Below are 14,799 nucleotides of genomic sequence, written 5' to 3'. Positions count from 1 at the left end.
TTGTTTGTTGAAAATAAAAAAAGAAAAAGAAAAAAAGGTGGTAAAACATATTTCGGGTGCCAACTGTGAAGTTGGTGCTATTTGATTTGGATTGAGCATGGCTAAATTGAGTTATCATGTGCCACATACGACCAAAAGTGCCGTAATTTCTCGGAACCTTCGTTTATACATTTTGTAAAAAAATGTTATTCCCGGTAATGAGTATTGACGAATTTGTACTCTACCTTCGTGAAAAAGCGTGCTTGCGAATATTGTGTACAACCCGATCGGACAAATGTGGACCATTGGATAAATGTCAGTTGTCCACGTGGCACTACAGCAAATAATACATTGATGTAGATCGTAGATCTCCAACTAACTCCGAATTTGTAAACAAATATTAGTATATTACAATCCTTTTATGGAAAATTTGAAAGAGTAACGTGGGAAATTGATAGTTTTGTTGTGCTTGTATGCAATGCGTCTTAAAAATAGCATTAGATTAATTTATATAGAATCATAAATAAAAATAAAGAGGAAATAATTATATATGAGAATATACCTCCTTTTACCCTTTTTCCTTTGTGCCTTAAGTTGTGTGGAGTTTATTCTTCGTCTTATTCCTTTGACCTTGATTCCTTATCCTAATGGAAGCATGTAACTTTATTTTATAGTCAATTTGACACCAAGGGAAAATGGAAGAAAGAAGGAAAGAATGGGAAGGAAAGGGGAAGGGATTGGAGGTTTTTACTTTATTTATTTTTTTTACCTTTTATTATTATTTTTATAAAAAAAAAAAAAAAAAGAGATACAATCATACAACTCTTGAAAAGATTTACAATTTTTTTTTTTTTTTTTGTCAAGATATATAACTTGTCTTGTTCTTACTTCTACTATTTTTTAGGAGATGAGTATAGTTTAAGAAAATGTATATATACAGGGAAACATGGGTTTTTCTAACATATATTTATTCATTGATTTTTTTGATGAAAAAATTATTCCGTTGGAAATAGAAAATAATCTTGGGTATTTCTGGAAACAAATATAACGGTATTAGTAAAATAAAAATAAAAACAATTATCTTTCTTTTATTTTTTTGTCCAGCTATAAAAGGCTCACGAGCTACACTCGAATGCTAGAGAGTCTTTCCGAGAAAAAGGAAAGGGGAAAGAAAAAAAGAAAAAGAAAAAAAAGAAGAGGTGTTGTGAGAGGAATTTGGAAAGAGAATTGGACAGGTAATGGGAATTGAGAGAAATGTCGATCGAGAGAGTACCTGTTGAGATCTGTAAAGGCATCAATGGCCTCGAGAAGGTCGTTCTCCGCGAGGCTCGCGGCAGTTCTGCCGAGGTATGTATATGTCTTCTTTCTCTCTCTGTACAATCTTTTTGATTATATATATATATATATCTTGTGATCGATAACTCGTTTCAATCTCTTTGTATATCCACAGTATGTAGGTGTGATCTGATGCTTGTTATGATAACTGCTGTCCTTTTTCTTTTTCTTCTTTCCTTAAAAAATTATTGGATTATGCATAGATTTGCCTCATTAAGATACAGGATTTTGAATATTTGCTTGAATTTGATAGACATCTAAGGAATTGATGGTTGATCTTGAATTCTAACACGATATTTATCTGGATATGTAAGTTGTTCGAATTTGTATGTTTCTCACTTTCTCTTTAGTTCAAAATCAAATTCACATGTATAGTGGTGATAGGAAGTTGATATAGCTGTGTTTACTGAAGTCATGATGTGGTTTTTTTCTTGTCTGAGAATAAATCTGCTCTTTGAACTCTGCCAGACTGTTAATAGAAAATGGAATTATGTTGTCAGATTGCATGTATATGCATACTCTATTGTTTATTAATTGAGATTTGGTCCTTTTGGTTTTCGGCGCCATCATCTGAATCTCATTTCGAGGATCTTCCTTTCTCCATATGTCAAAGTTTATATTGATAAAGGCTAACTGGTAGATAAACAAATAATTCGAAATAGGTTGTTTCTCAAACTTCCACCATAGGAGATTGACTCCCAGGCGAAATTTGCTTGTATGGATGGCCTTTTGCAGTTCCTTTTGAGAATTAGTAGTAGTTATGTGGAGGAAATTTCATGCGTCACATATGAGTCTTAAGGGCTTGCTTTAGTTGAATTTTAAAAACATTGCATTGAATACATTAGTCCATATATAGTTTTGAATTTAGTGAATATTATGTTGTCATAATTTAACTGTAACAGGCACATTTCATATTGTATTTAAGTTTCTGCTCATCAAACCTTCACTTGTGCTACCAATAGAACTTACTAGAGAACTTATACTACCAATAGAAATAAACAACCATATATGTCATGCTTTATTTATTTCTTTAGGTGTATTGAAATAGAAAACAAAAGGGTAGATGTGCTATTGATTATTCTAGTTATGATTATTGATTCTTTTAATTAATTTGGTTGCCATTTTTATCATAACAGATGGTTCAATTGAACTAGTGTTTATCCTACATTCTTTTGTTGTATAGCTAATATTACAGGTAAAGAAGGATTAACTTCCTTCTTTTTAGCTAATTATATCCAAACAAAATCTCTTGATTTAATTAGTCCAACAATGTAACTTATAGTTATTTGGTAAATGCATTTTGCAGTGACTGAAAATTTACTAAGGTAGTACTTTATTGTAAAAAAGTTATATTTGGAAATTATTGAGTGTTGAAGATTGGCGATCTAAGATTCAATGGATCAGGTTGGGATAGTTTTGATCATTTATTTAGGAGCACCATTAAGGCATAATATTACTCATTGAATTGCAAACTTGAAAATTTGGGTTTAATATAGTAGGTCTAAAGGCGAGACTACATTTCTTGATTTTCTAAATAAAAAGATAAAAGAACACGATGCATGTATTTTCTCAATTCTATATCTGAAATCTAGTACGCTATGAACAAAGATGTGGACTTATTTAATTATTTTAGGTTCTTCAAGTCCTCGTGTTGAAATGTATCTTAAGATTTAAAGGAGGACGGCCCATCCATTGTTTTGAAGTTCCTAGATGTTTTGAGGTCAAAATCACATGGTCTTTCAGACAAAGCATTTACCAAGTTTGGAAATTCTTGAAAGACGGAAGATTACGCCATGGATCTAGCAGCATGATTTATACCAAACTTCTTTTTAGAATTTCATATTATTTTATTTCTTTAGAACAGGCAAATTTTCATGCTTTTCCTAGTTTATTGTTTTTCTAGGTGTACTGTATAAAATGTTTAGAGTTATATATGGTCTTTCAGACAAAGCATTTACCAAGCTTGGAAATTCTTGAAAGACGGAAGATTACGCCATGGATCTAGCAGCATGATTTATACCAAACTTCTTTTTAGAATTTCATATTATTTTATTTCTTTAGAACAGGCAAATTTTCGTGCTTTTCCTAGTTTATTGTTTTTCTAGGTGTACTGTGTAAAATGTTTAGAGTTATATATTTGCTTATTGTGGAGTTTAACGTCCTTTTTTTTTTCTTTCTAAAGAGATTAAGAGAAATATGAAATTTCAGTTTGCGGGTGTGTATTAATTTATGCTGTTTATTTATATTATCTTGTTTTACAGGTGTATCTCTATGGGGGTCATGTGACGTCTTGGAAGAACGATCATGGGGAGGAGTTGCTTTTTGTCAGTAGTCAGGTGCAATGCATTTTAATCAACTTTCAATAGATTGATGTATCTATTATATTGCCTCTTGCTCCAATTACCCATATAACTATTTTCATATTTCCTTTATCATTGGGATTGTCCATAGATTTGGCTTATTTCTTGTCCATAGAGATTGCTTGCTAGTGGAAGTTTGAGTAAGCAGAATTAATTGTTACTATGACTGAAATACATTCAACTTTGCAAGGTACCACCGACATGCAACTCTAGTGTATCTTTTCCTTGTCCAACATGGGATTTTGAGATCTAGCACCATTAGGATAATAGTGGGTGTATGAGTGGTGTGTGTCTTGCATACCAAGAAGAGTTAAAAAAAAATAAAAAATTAGGATAATAGTGGGTGTATGAGTGGTGTGTCGGGTGTGTGTCTTGCATACCAAGAAGAGTAAAAAAAAAAAAAAAACCTTTGCAAGTTATATTGCTCAAAAATGCCATTTATTGTGTTGTGCTTCTGAGTTAATTACATAAAATTAGGATAATAAGTCAACCTTTAGGCTTTCTGAAGTTCCTTTTTTATTAAAAGGTTAATTTGTTATGTTTAATTTTTTATAAATTAAGTAAAGTTAATATGCTTTGCTTTGATAGAGTATTTTACTCTCCACTTGATGGTGCACCAAAATCAATGATTAACACCTTGTCTGTCTTTTGTTGGGGTTCTGTGATTTCACATGAATGTTTGTACCAGAAAAAATATTTATTTATCTTCTTTTTGTTTTTTTCTGGCCATCCTTGCACTTCTGGGGGCTTGTCATGTGAAGCTGTATTTTTTATATATACAAAAATTGGGTGATTAGAATAATGGATATACTCTACACTACACCATTGAAACATACAGCCCATTATTTAGGTGACTAGCTTAAATGCTAGTTGCATTTTTAAAGTACTGTCTCACTTTTATATTCTTAATCTGGGTTCCATATCCAAAGGTTTTCTTACCAGTAGTCCTTTTACTATATTATTGAGATTCAAAATTGATTTAAACATATTCACGACATATTGGTACATTGATAAGATTTAGGACCATGCTAGCCCTGCTGATATATTTCATATAGTTGTACTTATCAAAAAAATGTACTTCATATAGTTGCTCCTTAGTGATGGGAAGGCTGAGTCTTACTTTGTGGTGTGTACTTTGATTTATCAAATTTGAAAATGTCATACCTTATGCAGGCTATTTTCAAGCCTCCAAAGGCAATTCGTGGAGGTATTCCCATATGCTTCCCACAGGTATGTGCTTCAAAACCGTTTCCCTTCTGGCTCTTCTTTGATTGCATTCAACTTGGTGAAGGAAACTTTCCCTGTATATGCAGTTTAGTAGTCATGGCACCCTAGAACAGCATGGTTTTGCCAGAAACAGAATTTGGAGCATTGAGGCAGACCCTCCTCCTTTTCCGACAAACTCCTCCAGCAAGGCATTTGTTGACTTGATCCTTAAGCCTTCTGAAGATGATCTGAAGATTTGGCCTCACAGGTACAAATCCGAGAACTTTCTCACTTAGGTATGTTTTTGAAAGAATGCTAGTTCATTTGTTGTTAAACTGTGCACTTTATTGGTTGTTTACTTTCCTGACATTTTATTTTATTTTGTATTAGTTTTTATTATTATTTTCTATTTTAAGTCTCATGTCCTTTTTGTTTATTTGTAGTTTTGAGTTCCGGCTGAGGGTAGCTTTGGGACCTGGAGGAGATTTGATGTTGACATCTCGCATAAGAAATACCAGCACTGAAGGAAAGCCTTTCACTTTCACATTTGCATATCACACCTATTTCTCTGTTTCAGATATCAGGTATCTTACTGGTTTTCACTTTGATGAGGCTGTTATGCGATTGTTATGCTATCTTTTATTGCTTTTTTTTTTTTTTTTTTGATAAGTAAGAAATGCATTGAAAGCGTTCAAAAGGGGAACGCATCCCAAGAGAATAAACACAGGGCCAAAACAACCCTTTAAGCCTTCAAAGAGGCCAAGAAAACAACAATATCCTCAGAAGATCTAAAATCTCTACCCGAAACCCAACAAAAAAGAGTGGAAAGAATAGAGAATTTAAGAAAAGAAATAGGCCTCTCCTTTCCCTCAAAATATCTTTTATTCCTCTCCAGCCAGATGCACCACCACACACAAAGAGGCGTAGCCCTCCAAGCATCACGAGCATGGGCCCCTACAGAGAACCCTCTCCAAGCCTCAACCATCTATCTAGAAGAGCGAGGTATAACCCAATAGAACCCAAACAAACAAAGCATCAAGTCCCAACATTCCTTAGCCACGGGGCAATGAAGAAGAAGATGATCCGCTGTCTCATTATCCTGAAGACACATGTAGCACCGATTAACCACTACCTGATTCCTCCTCCTCAAATTGTCTTGGGTCAAAATCTTACCAAAAACAGAGGTCCAAGCAAAAAAAAGCCACCTTGAGAGGAGCCTTAGAGCTCCAAACAGACTTCCACGGGAAGGATCCTCCAAGCTCAGCTGTAAGACACCTGAAGAAGGAACGAACATCAAAGCGACCTTGCGGATTTGGCTTCCAAATCCAACAATTAGAATCACCAGCCATAACGCTCTGACGATACAACGCCTCCAACAAAAGACTGACATCCTCGACCTCCCAATCTTGAAAAGGACGCCTGAATCGAACATCCCAAACCAGTCTCCCATTATCAAGACAATAACAGTCAACCACCTTGGCTTGTTTATCCGAAGCCATCCTAAACAACCGAGGAAAAGCCAGGGCAAGAGAAGCCTCCCCGCACCAAACATCCTCCCAAAAACTGATCCGCCTGCCATCCCTAAGTCTGAAACGAACATGAGTGGAAAAGACAGTCCACCCCTTCCGAATAGACTTCCAAACTCCCACACCCCTCGGGCCACGCACCTCAAGAGAGCACCACCCTCTTCTACCTTCCCCATATCTACTAGCAACAACCTTCCGCCAGAGCCAGTGCCTCTCCACTCCAAACCTCCACAACCATTTTCCAAGGAGAGCTTTATTGAAAGGCACCAATTTACGAAGGCCCAACCCACCATAACGAATCGGCTTGCACACCACCATAACGAATCGGCTTGCACACTTGCTCCCACCGAACCAAATGAAACTTAAACTCCTCCCCTCTTCCCCCCCAAAGAAAATTGCGTTGCAACTGTTCAAATCTCTCGGCAACAGAGAGAGGAATCTGAAAAAGTGAGATGAAATAAGTAGGAAGGCAAGAAAGGGTACTTTTAATCAGAGTAACCCGCTTCCCTTTAGAGAGATATTGCTTCTTCCAACCCGCTAATCTCCTCTCAAATATGTCCACAACAGGATCCCAAACCCCCACACACCTCGAAGGAATTCCCAGAGGGAGCCCTAAATAGGAGATAGGAAAAGAGCCAGTACGACAACCAAGAATGCCCGCAAGCGAAGCTAACTTAGGCACCTCCCCTAGTGGCACCAAAACACTCTTGCCAACATTTACCTTGAGGCCGGAAACGATTAGGAACCAAATCAGAACACATCTCAAATACCTGAGTTGGGACGCCTCTGCATCACAGAACACAAGCGTATCATCTGCAAACATCAAGTGGGAAATCTCCAACTGGCTGGCAACATCCCTACCCACCCGGAACCCATTCAGGAAACCCAACTCAACAGCCCTCCTCAACATCCTATTGAAGGCCTCCATCACAAAAAGGAACAAAAGGGGGGAGAGCGGATCCCCCTGTCTCAGGCCCCTCGAGCTAGAGAAAAAACCCGTCGGAGCACCATTCACAAGTATAGAGAAACGAGCACTGGAGATGCAAAAATGAATCCATTTCCTCCACCGCTCCCCAAAACCCATCCTCTCCATCAGATAAAGAAGGGAACTCTAACTCACATGGTCGTACACCTTTTCAATATCCAACTTACACAAAACCCCTGGTTCCCCACGACTCAGCCTAGAATCCACACACTCACTAGCAATAAGAACTGAATCCAGAATCTGACGGCCTCCCACAAAAGCATTTTGATTGACACCTACTTACATTGGGGCATAACTCTATTGCATTGACCTCAATCCTACTTTGAAGCTGGATGTGATTTTTTCATATTCATTATTATACACAATGACTTCAGATGGAATTTAAAATAGTAAATAAATTGTTGAACAACTCGTGTCGTGTAACATGTGACTTAGCTCATTTATTAAATAGGTTAGATTGGTTGTGTTATGTTACTTGTTTAATAAATGGGTCGTGCTCATGTCAAGATGTTTTAATAAACAATTCATGTTCTGATTAATCCTTATAGCATAATACACCTGACATGACACACAAATGACCTTTAAATTGCCACCCCTATGCATGACACATAATAGGCTATATGGCTCAGAGAAGTTAGGTCTCCCTTTCATGATGGAGTTCCTTTCTTTTTTATTTTATTTTACAAAGTATCAATTTCTGCTTCAATGGCATTGTGTTCTACGATTGAGGAGAGAATGAAAGATCATATCATTATTATGGAACAACTTTGGTTAAGGTAGTTTACATCATGTAAGCAGTTGTAGAATAAAGTGAAGGGAAAATTTCACTGACACCCCCTCAGGTTTGGCCAAATATCACCCTCAAATATCTTTCGAAAATAACTATCACTCACATTACAAACGCTTGCTCTGTTTTTCACTCACACCCCAAAAGTTAGTTGACAGGTATGTCAGACCACTTTTAACATATAAAAGACATTATTACCCCTTTGACTTTTTGTGTTGACTTATTAAAAAATTATTTAATGTATAAAAGACTTAACTACCCATGGAACTCATGTTAAGTGACTAAAATACCCGTTGACATTAAACCCTCAACCATCACCACCAATCATACATATAGATATATATACATATATTTATACACACATATATTAGAAAAGATAAAATTACACACAATAATTTTTATATAAAAACAAACAAACATATATATATATATATATATATAGAGAGAGAGAGAGAGAGAGAGTATACAAAGAGAAACTCATGAGAATTAGATTACACACAATAATTTCTATAAAAAAACAAGCATATATATATATATATATATATATATATATATATATATAGAAAGAAAGTATACAGAGAGAAAATTTGACCATAGAAAAGCCAAAAATAGATCATGAATAAATAAAATTGGGGAAAAAAAGAAAGAACCGAAACCGCATCAAATCCACGAACAAGTCGCCGGTGTTTATGGAGTTTAGCGGCATGGTGGTACGAGGGAGGAGAGGACACGATGCATATATATATATATATATAAGAAGCAATAAAGCTATATAAGGAGTAATTTAATTTGTAGAGTTCCAGTAATTCTTGATCCACACGATCGTTGTTGAAATTCTGGCAATCGTCGTCCACTTGTTCCCCGAACCTGGCCTGCGGACGCATAGTGCTTCACCTCCGGTAAGAGTTGATTACACCTCTGGAGACTGCACAAGTTGCCGGACCTACCAGGAAACGATCTGGATATCAACGTCTAGTTCCACGCTCCGTGTTGATCCAATCCACCAACGAAAACTCCATTGCCAATTCATTATTCCTCGTCGATTTGCTAGAGATCAAGAACAGAGACTTCATTGTTCCTCTGTACACGATCAAAGAGAGTGTCAAACACTCTATATGGTTTATTGTATATGAATTTTTGTATTATTATTATAATTTTTTTTGGTAATTAATCAATTTTGGGGAAACCAAACCCATTAATTGTTTGTTTTAATTTATCAATCAGGGTATTTACAGATTGATTTGGGAATTCTAGTATTGGAGTTTATGGTTTATGGCACCAGTTAGTTACGTATAGAAAGTGTATATGTTGTTGTGTATGATAGAGAAAGAGACGAAGATGAATTAGACAGATGAAGAAAAAAAAAAACTAATTGGTTCCATCAGCAGAAGAGGGGTGTAATTAGCAATAATTAGGGGTATAATAGTCATTTAGGTTATCTGATATTTTAGAATAAATGTGATTAAAAAATTAGGGGTAAAGTTGTCTTTTCCCATGTTTTTAACGGAGACTGTGACGGAAAAGTGAAAATGGACCTAAGTGATAGTTATTTTCGAAAGATGTTTGAGACTGATATTTGGCCAAACTTGAGGGGGTGTCAATAAAATTAACCCTAAAGTGAATTACAACCTAAGTAGCCGGTGAAGGATTACACTTCTTGTGAAACCATTTCGAAAGGTTTGGTGACAATTGGACAACTGAAATCATGGCTGAAAACAAAAAATTTTGGTTCCAAGCTCCAACTCTTTGCTATGTTTAAAAGGTCAAGGCATGAGACCTGGAGCGGGACCTCCAGATGCCAAGGAACTATGATGAGTTGTGAAAAATAAATGAATGATTATTGCAGTATATGTATATCTAATTTAAAGTTTTAAACTAGTTTGTCTATAGGTTAAAATTGAATTAATACGGTAACACCAATATATCTGTGGGTTAAAACTGGATCAGGCAGGCTTGTTTAGTGGATTCTACCTACCTTGCTTACCTCTGCATGCGGAGAGGCTGTTTCCTTGTTTTGAACTGATGACCACCAGGTCACAATGGAGCAACCTTACCCTCACGGCTCGCCTCTGTTAGTTGTACTTCAGTATTTACTTTTAAGTCAAACTTGTGCAAAGATAATGAAACTTTTTGATAACTTCTCCTGTTAACCTAATGCTATAAATAAAAATATGGAGACTGCGCTTTGTAAAGTTTAGGCAGCTTCTGATTTTGATGTTTATGTCATTTTTTGCTGTAGACTTGTACATTTCTATTTGTGAGTTAGCTTATGGCATTGCTGAGTTTAGCAAAATTCCAGTTTATATTTTATATTGTTGAGTTTAGCTTATGTCTGTTTTGTGTATGAATATTGATAAAGAAAAAAATTATTCACTCATAGAACAGATGCAATTGTCCTTGGCACATTACGCGCTCATTGTTCTGGATGAGGTAAACATTGCACTTCATACCTGTTATTGAAGTCCATGTTACAGAATTAGACTAGTCATCGAGTGCAAGGCTTGCTTAGTTTAGCCTAGTTGGTCCATCCAAAATCATAGTAGTGAAATAAGATGTAAAGTTCCGTGAAATTTGTTATATTGTGAAGCAAACACACGTGTCAATATCAAATTAATAGAATTGTTTCATGAACTTAACAATTAGGTAACACTTGGTGAATTAATTAGATACATATTGAAAGCTCCCATCTCTAGCATAATGACTTTTATTGGTGATCTATATGCTGCTCTTATTCATAGTGCACGGGGACACTGTACGTAAATCTTCCTCTTTTACACAAGTAAATTTAAGAAAGCCTATTCCTGAATATATTTTGGGGGCTTGTCTGCTGATACCGATATTGGATGTTGTTTTATGGCCTTACTAGTACAAGTCATAGATCTCCTTCTGTTTTCTTAGTAAAGAAGTATGTATCATAACCAACTAAACTCAAGAACATAGTCAAATAGGAATGGTATCATCTCTAAAGACAATAGTAATGCTTTCTCGTCCACTCTATAACAGTCACAGTTGGGGAGTCTACAAGGAGAAATTCCTAGACTTCGTAGTAATTATCAAGGGAGTTAAAGGTCAAAAGTTGTAATTGAGGGACTAATTATAATGTCATATTTGGACCAAAAATATTATATGGTCATTTAAGAAATATGCACTTGCATTGAGAAATTTTTATGCTTGCTGCTTAATTGAGTGCGCACTTTGTCCTATCCATGGTTTGTAACGTTTGTTTACCATGAAGCAAATGTTCTAGCCTGGATAACTGCCTCTTTGTTGGAAAACTTTTAAAGATCACTACCTCTCTATTTATATTTTTCTTTCTGGACGCATATACCCATATCCTTACTCTTTTCTGGAAGTAAATCTCCTTCCTTCCATGCTTCTCTTGCATTTTTTAATTTTTCCCCTGAAACACTTTGTTGGGCAACTTATGATGAGTCTATAATCTGCAGTTTTGTGTTAACCACCATCTATTCTAAAAGCTTAAGCTTTCAGAGAGGGTGTAACTTTAATATTTAAATCCTTTAACATGCCCCCTCACGTGTGGCCTTTTTTTGGTCCAACATGTGTTTTTTAATTTTTTAATTATGGTGATGGTGAGGTTTGAACTTAAGAACTTTGGCTTTGATACCATGTTAACCACCATCTACTATAAACGCTTAAGCTGTTAGAGAGAGTGTAACTTTAATATTAAATCCTTCAACAATATTGTTATGAATAGTTTACTTGCTTGTATTCAGTGAAGTTCGGGTGGAAGGATTAGAGACATTGGACTATCTTGACAACTTGCAGGGTAAGGAGCGATTTACTGAACAAGGGGATGCAATAACTTTTGAATCAGAAGTAAGTTTGGGAAATTATTCTCTCTCTCTCTTCCTCTCACCGCTACTGCATACATGGTTTGATACTGCTTCTATGTAATCTATGTTAAACAGGTGGACAAAATATATCTCAGCACCCCTACGAAGATTGCAATTCTGGACCATGAAAAAAAACGGACATTTGTGATTCGCAAAGATGGGCTTCCTGATGCTGGTGAGGTTAACCATGTCCATTTACTGAAGATTTCGAATTTTATGGATAAATTGGATTTAGTTGGCTATTATATGATTCCTACGATTTATGATATTTAAGGATCCAATCCTACTTGGTACATTTCAATATCGGATTTGCTGCCAGAAATGCTTAGTGTAACTGAATGATATATATATATATACACACACACACACACAACATTTAGAAGCTAGTCAAGACATCCTTATTTTATCTAGCTTGAATAATGCGACATTACGTATCATGTACCACTAGAGGACCATGTCTGAATAATGGAGGGAACCATTTTTCCCTCGGATTTTTTTTAATATGCTTGGACAAAGACATCGTATTGTATCTATCCTGTACATTAGGTATCATCTACCACCAGAGGACCATGTCTGAATAATGGAGGGAACTTTATTTCCCTCACATTTTTTGTCAATGCTTTGTTAAAACTCTTGTTTTAAGGATTCGCCAGTTAAATTAGATTTGGATATCAAGTGATCAAATAAAAGCTATACCCTGGAAATATCTCTCTTCGATTTATGAACAAGGGAATAAACAAAATATTTTTTCCTGCTAAATTGAGGCACTATTTATCTATTTAACTTCAAAGATTTGTCTTATATGGATTCCCATCTACCCTTCAACATAGCCGTGTTGACATGATACAACATGAGTAATGGGTACGGGATGCGTCTCTATCCCCTACATGGGATGATGGAAGAAGAAGAAAAATGCTCAAATGTAATATAGCAGAGAAGGTTCTCACCACTTCCTATTTAATTTAATTTCTTATGGAATGTATTCTTAAAAAATAGTAAGTTTAATCACATCAGACATTACACTGTTACATCAAATATAATGTAATGTTCATGACATGTCCATGTACTTGATTGTCTTGTGGATGCATTTCCAACCATCTCTAGAGGTCTGAGACTTGATTCACACTTCCACCTTATAAACGTAGTCCAGCCCGTGTAACAGAACCACAAAATTCTTTGACTCTTACAACACCGCATGTTTATGGAAGCTTTTTGAGTTTGCTATCAGAATGAATATTACTATTAAGGAGTGGTTACTACAGTTTCAATGTTTATCTTTTGCAGTGGTTTGGAATCCCTGGGATAAAAAGGCGAAGGCTATGGCTGATTTTGGAGATGATGAATACAAGCATATGCTGTGCGTTGAGACTGCTGCGGTGGAAAAACCGATCACGTTGAAGCCTGGTGAGGAGTGGAGAGGAAGGCAGGAACTATCTGCTGTTGCTTCTAGTTACTGCAGTGGACAGCTTGATCCTCAGAAAGTTCTCCAGAGCAGCTAAGAAAATCCATTATGCTGTTATATATTCTGTACAGGGACTGGGACTCAACAACTACTTTAATTCACCCAACCACAATATTGGCTTTCTGTTCTTTATAAATTTGTTGGCCAGGCCTTGCTTTTAAAATACTTCACATTTATAATCTCTACCCAACTTTATCGTGGTTATAGATATGGTTATTTTCGGTAAATTCTTGACATTTTCTGATCGTGTTTGCTTTTCGGAAAATATTTACAGGTAAAATATCTTTTTTATTTTTATTTTTATTTTTTGGTGTTTGGCAAATAATTTTTCTTTAGTTATTTTTGTTAGGTTTTAATAAGATATTTTACTTAAATTTTAGACAATCAAACAATATATATATATATATATATATATATAAAATTACTGTGCATCTAAACAAATGGAGCCTTTAAGTCATTTTCCATTTCAATTACTCCACCAAAGTTTATAATAACATTTATTTATAGGCCCAAAATAGTGGTTTTTGAAAAATCATAATAATAATTACATAGATAGTCTATCCTTAAAATTTGTACAAATTTAACTGGTTGAAAGCTAGTCCTTCCATAGTTTGGTTGGAAGTGCCCAGCATTTTTTCATCCCTCTAAAATTAGATGGAAGAGAGGATTGAAAGAAATAAAAACTACTTCATAAATATGGAAAGTCATTTTTACCTTACAATTATTTACCTATACAACTCATCGCTTCCTTTTTTTTATATATTTTTCTTTCTAAATATCATTTTTCCTATCTTTATTTACTTAGGTTGTTCTTTTCGAATTGTATTTTCCTCAATATATTTGTTTTCTGGCTTAGTCTTCTTTTCCGGCATGTTTGATATATATAAAAAATATAAAAAATGAAGGCATTGGTGAGTTGAAATTGAACTTGAAATCTCTCCTCTTTTTACAACAATCATCATGAATGATGAGCTTCAACCTTAAAATTCCCAATATACTATCTCTATATATCTAAACAATCAAAAATGTGGATTAATCAACCCCACGCATTGTGCGGGTGTTATTGCAATTAATGGTATATAATTCCCACTTTTGTGTAGTCAAAAGAATGAGGATAATGAAAAGACATAAAGACCATTTTCTGATAGTATCACAGTTTGAATTAATTTGTAGAATGTAAATTTGATTTAAGGTAAATTTCTTAAAATTTAACGTAAATTTATGCATTAATCAAATGGAGTATGTTATGCATTTGTACAAATGGATGTGCACCATAATACATTAGCAAAATAAGAATGTTTTTTT

At 35.1% G+C, this 14,799-nt stretch overlaps 1 protein-coding gene across 1 annotated transcript; it reads left to right on the top strand.

Annotated features, from left to right (window-relative positions):
* Window positions 1–1,099: 1,099 nt before the first annotated feature.
* LOC132279431 (putative glucose-6-phosphate 1-epimerase) lies at window positions 1,100–13,721 on the top strand. Its single transcript, XM_059781407.1, has 8 exons — window positions 1,100–1,326; window positions 3,576–3,650; window positions 4,848–4,904; window positions 4,988–5,148; window positions 5,324–5,464; window positions 11,913–12,015; window positions 12,108–12,207; window positions 13,317–13,721. Exons 1-8 carry the CDS (start codon window positions 1,234–1,236, stop codon window positions 13,529–13,531), a joined length of 945 nt encoding a protein of 314 aa, XP_059637390.1. The 5' UTR covers window positions 1,100–1,233; the 3' UTR covers window positions 13,532–13,721.
* The last annotated feature ends 1,078 nt before the right edge of the window (window positions 13,722–14,799 follow it).

The sequence above is a fragment of the Cornus florida genome, unplaced genomic scaffold, assembly GCF_030987335.1.
Source record: "Cornus florida cultivar Cherokee Brave unplaced genomic scaffold, ASM3098733v1 CherokeeBrave_3.0.0_Hap2_Chr10, whole genome shotgun sequence".
In the NCBI taxonomy this organism is placed as follows: domain Eukaryota; kingdom Viridiplantae; phylum Streptophyta; class Magnoliopsida; order Cornales; family Cornaceae; genus Cornus; species Cornus florida.
The sequence above is the reverse complement of the archived record's forward strand: the minus strand, read 5'-3'. Positions and strand labels throughout refer to the sequence as shown.

Excerpts from the sequence above, each read along its gene's own strand:
- LOC132279431 (XM_059781407.1), top strand. The coding sequence starts at position 1,234 with ATGTCGATCGAGAGAGTACCTGTTGAGATCTGTAAAGGCATCAATGGC. Across the intron at positions 3,651-4,847 it reads TGCTTTTTGTCAGTAGTCAG|GCTATTTTCAAGCCTCCAAA; the intron begins GTGCAATGCATT and ends TACCTTATGCAG. Across the intron at positions 4,905-4,987 it reads TTCCCATATGCTTCCCACAG|TTTAGTAGTCATGGCACCCT; the intron begins GTATGTGCTTCA and ends CTGTATATGCAG.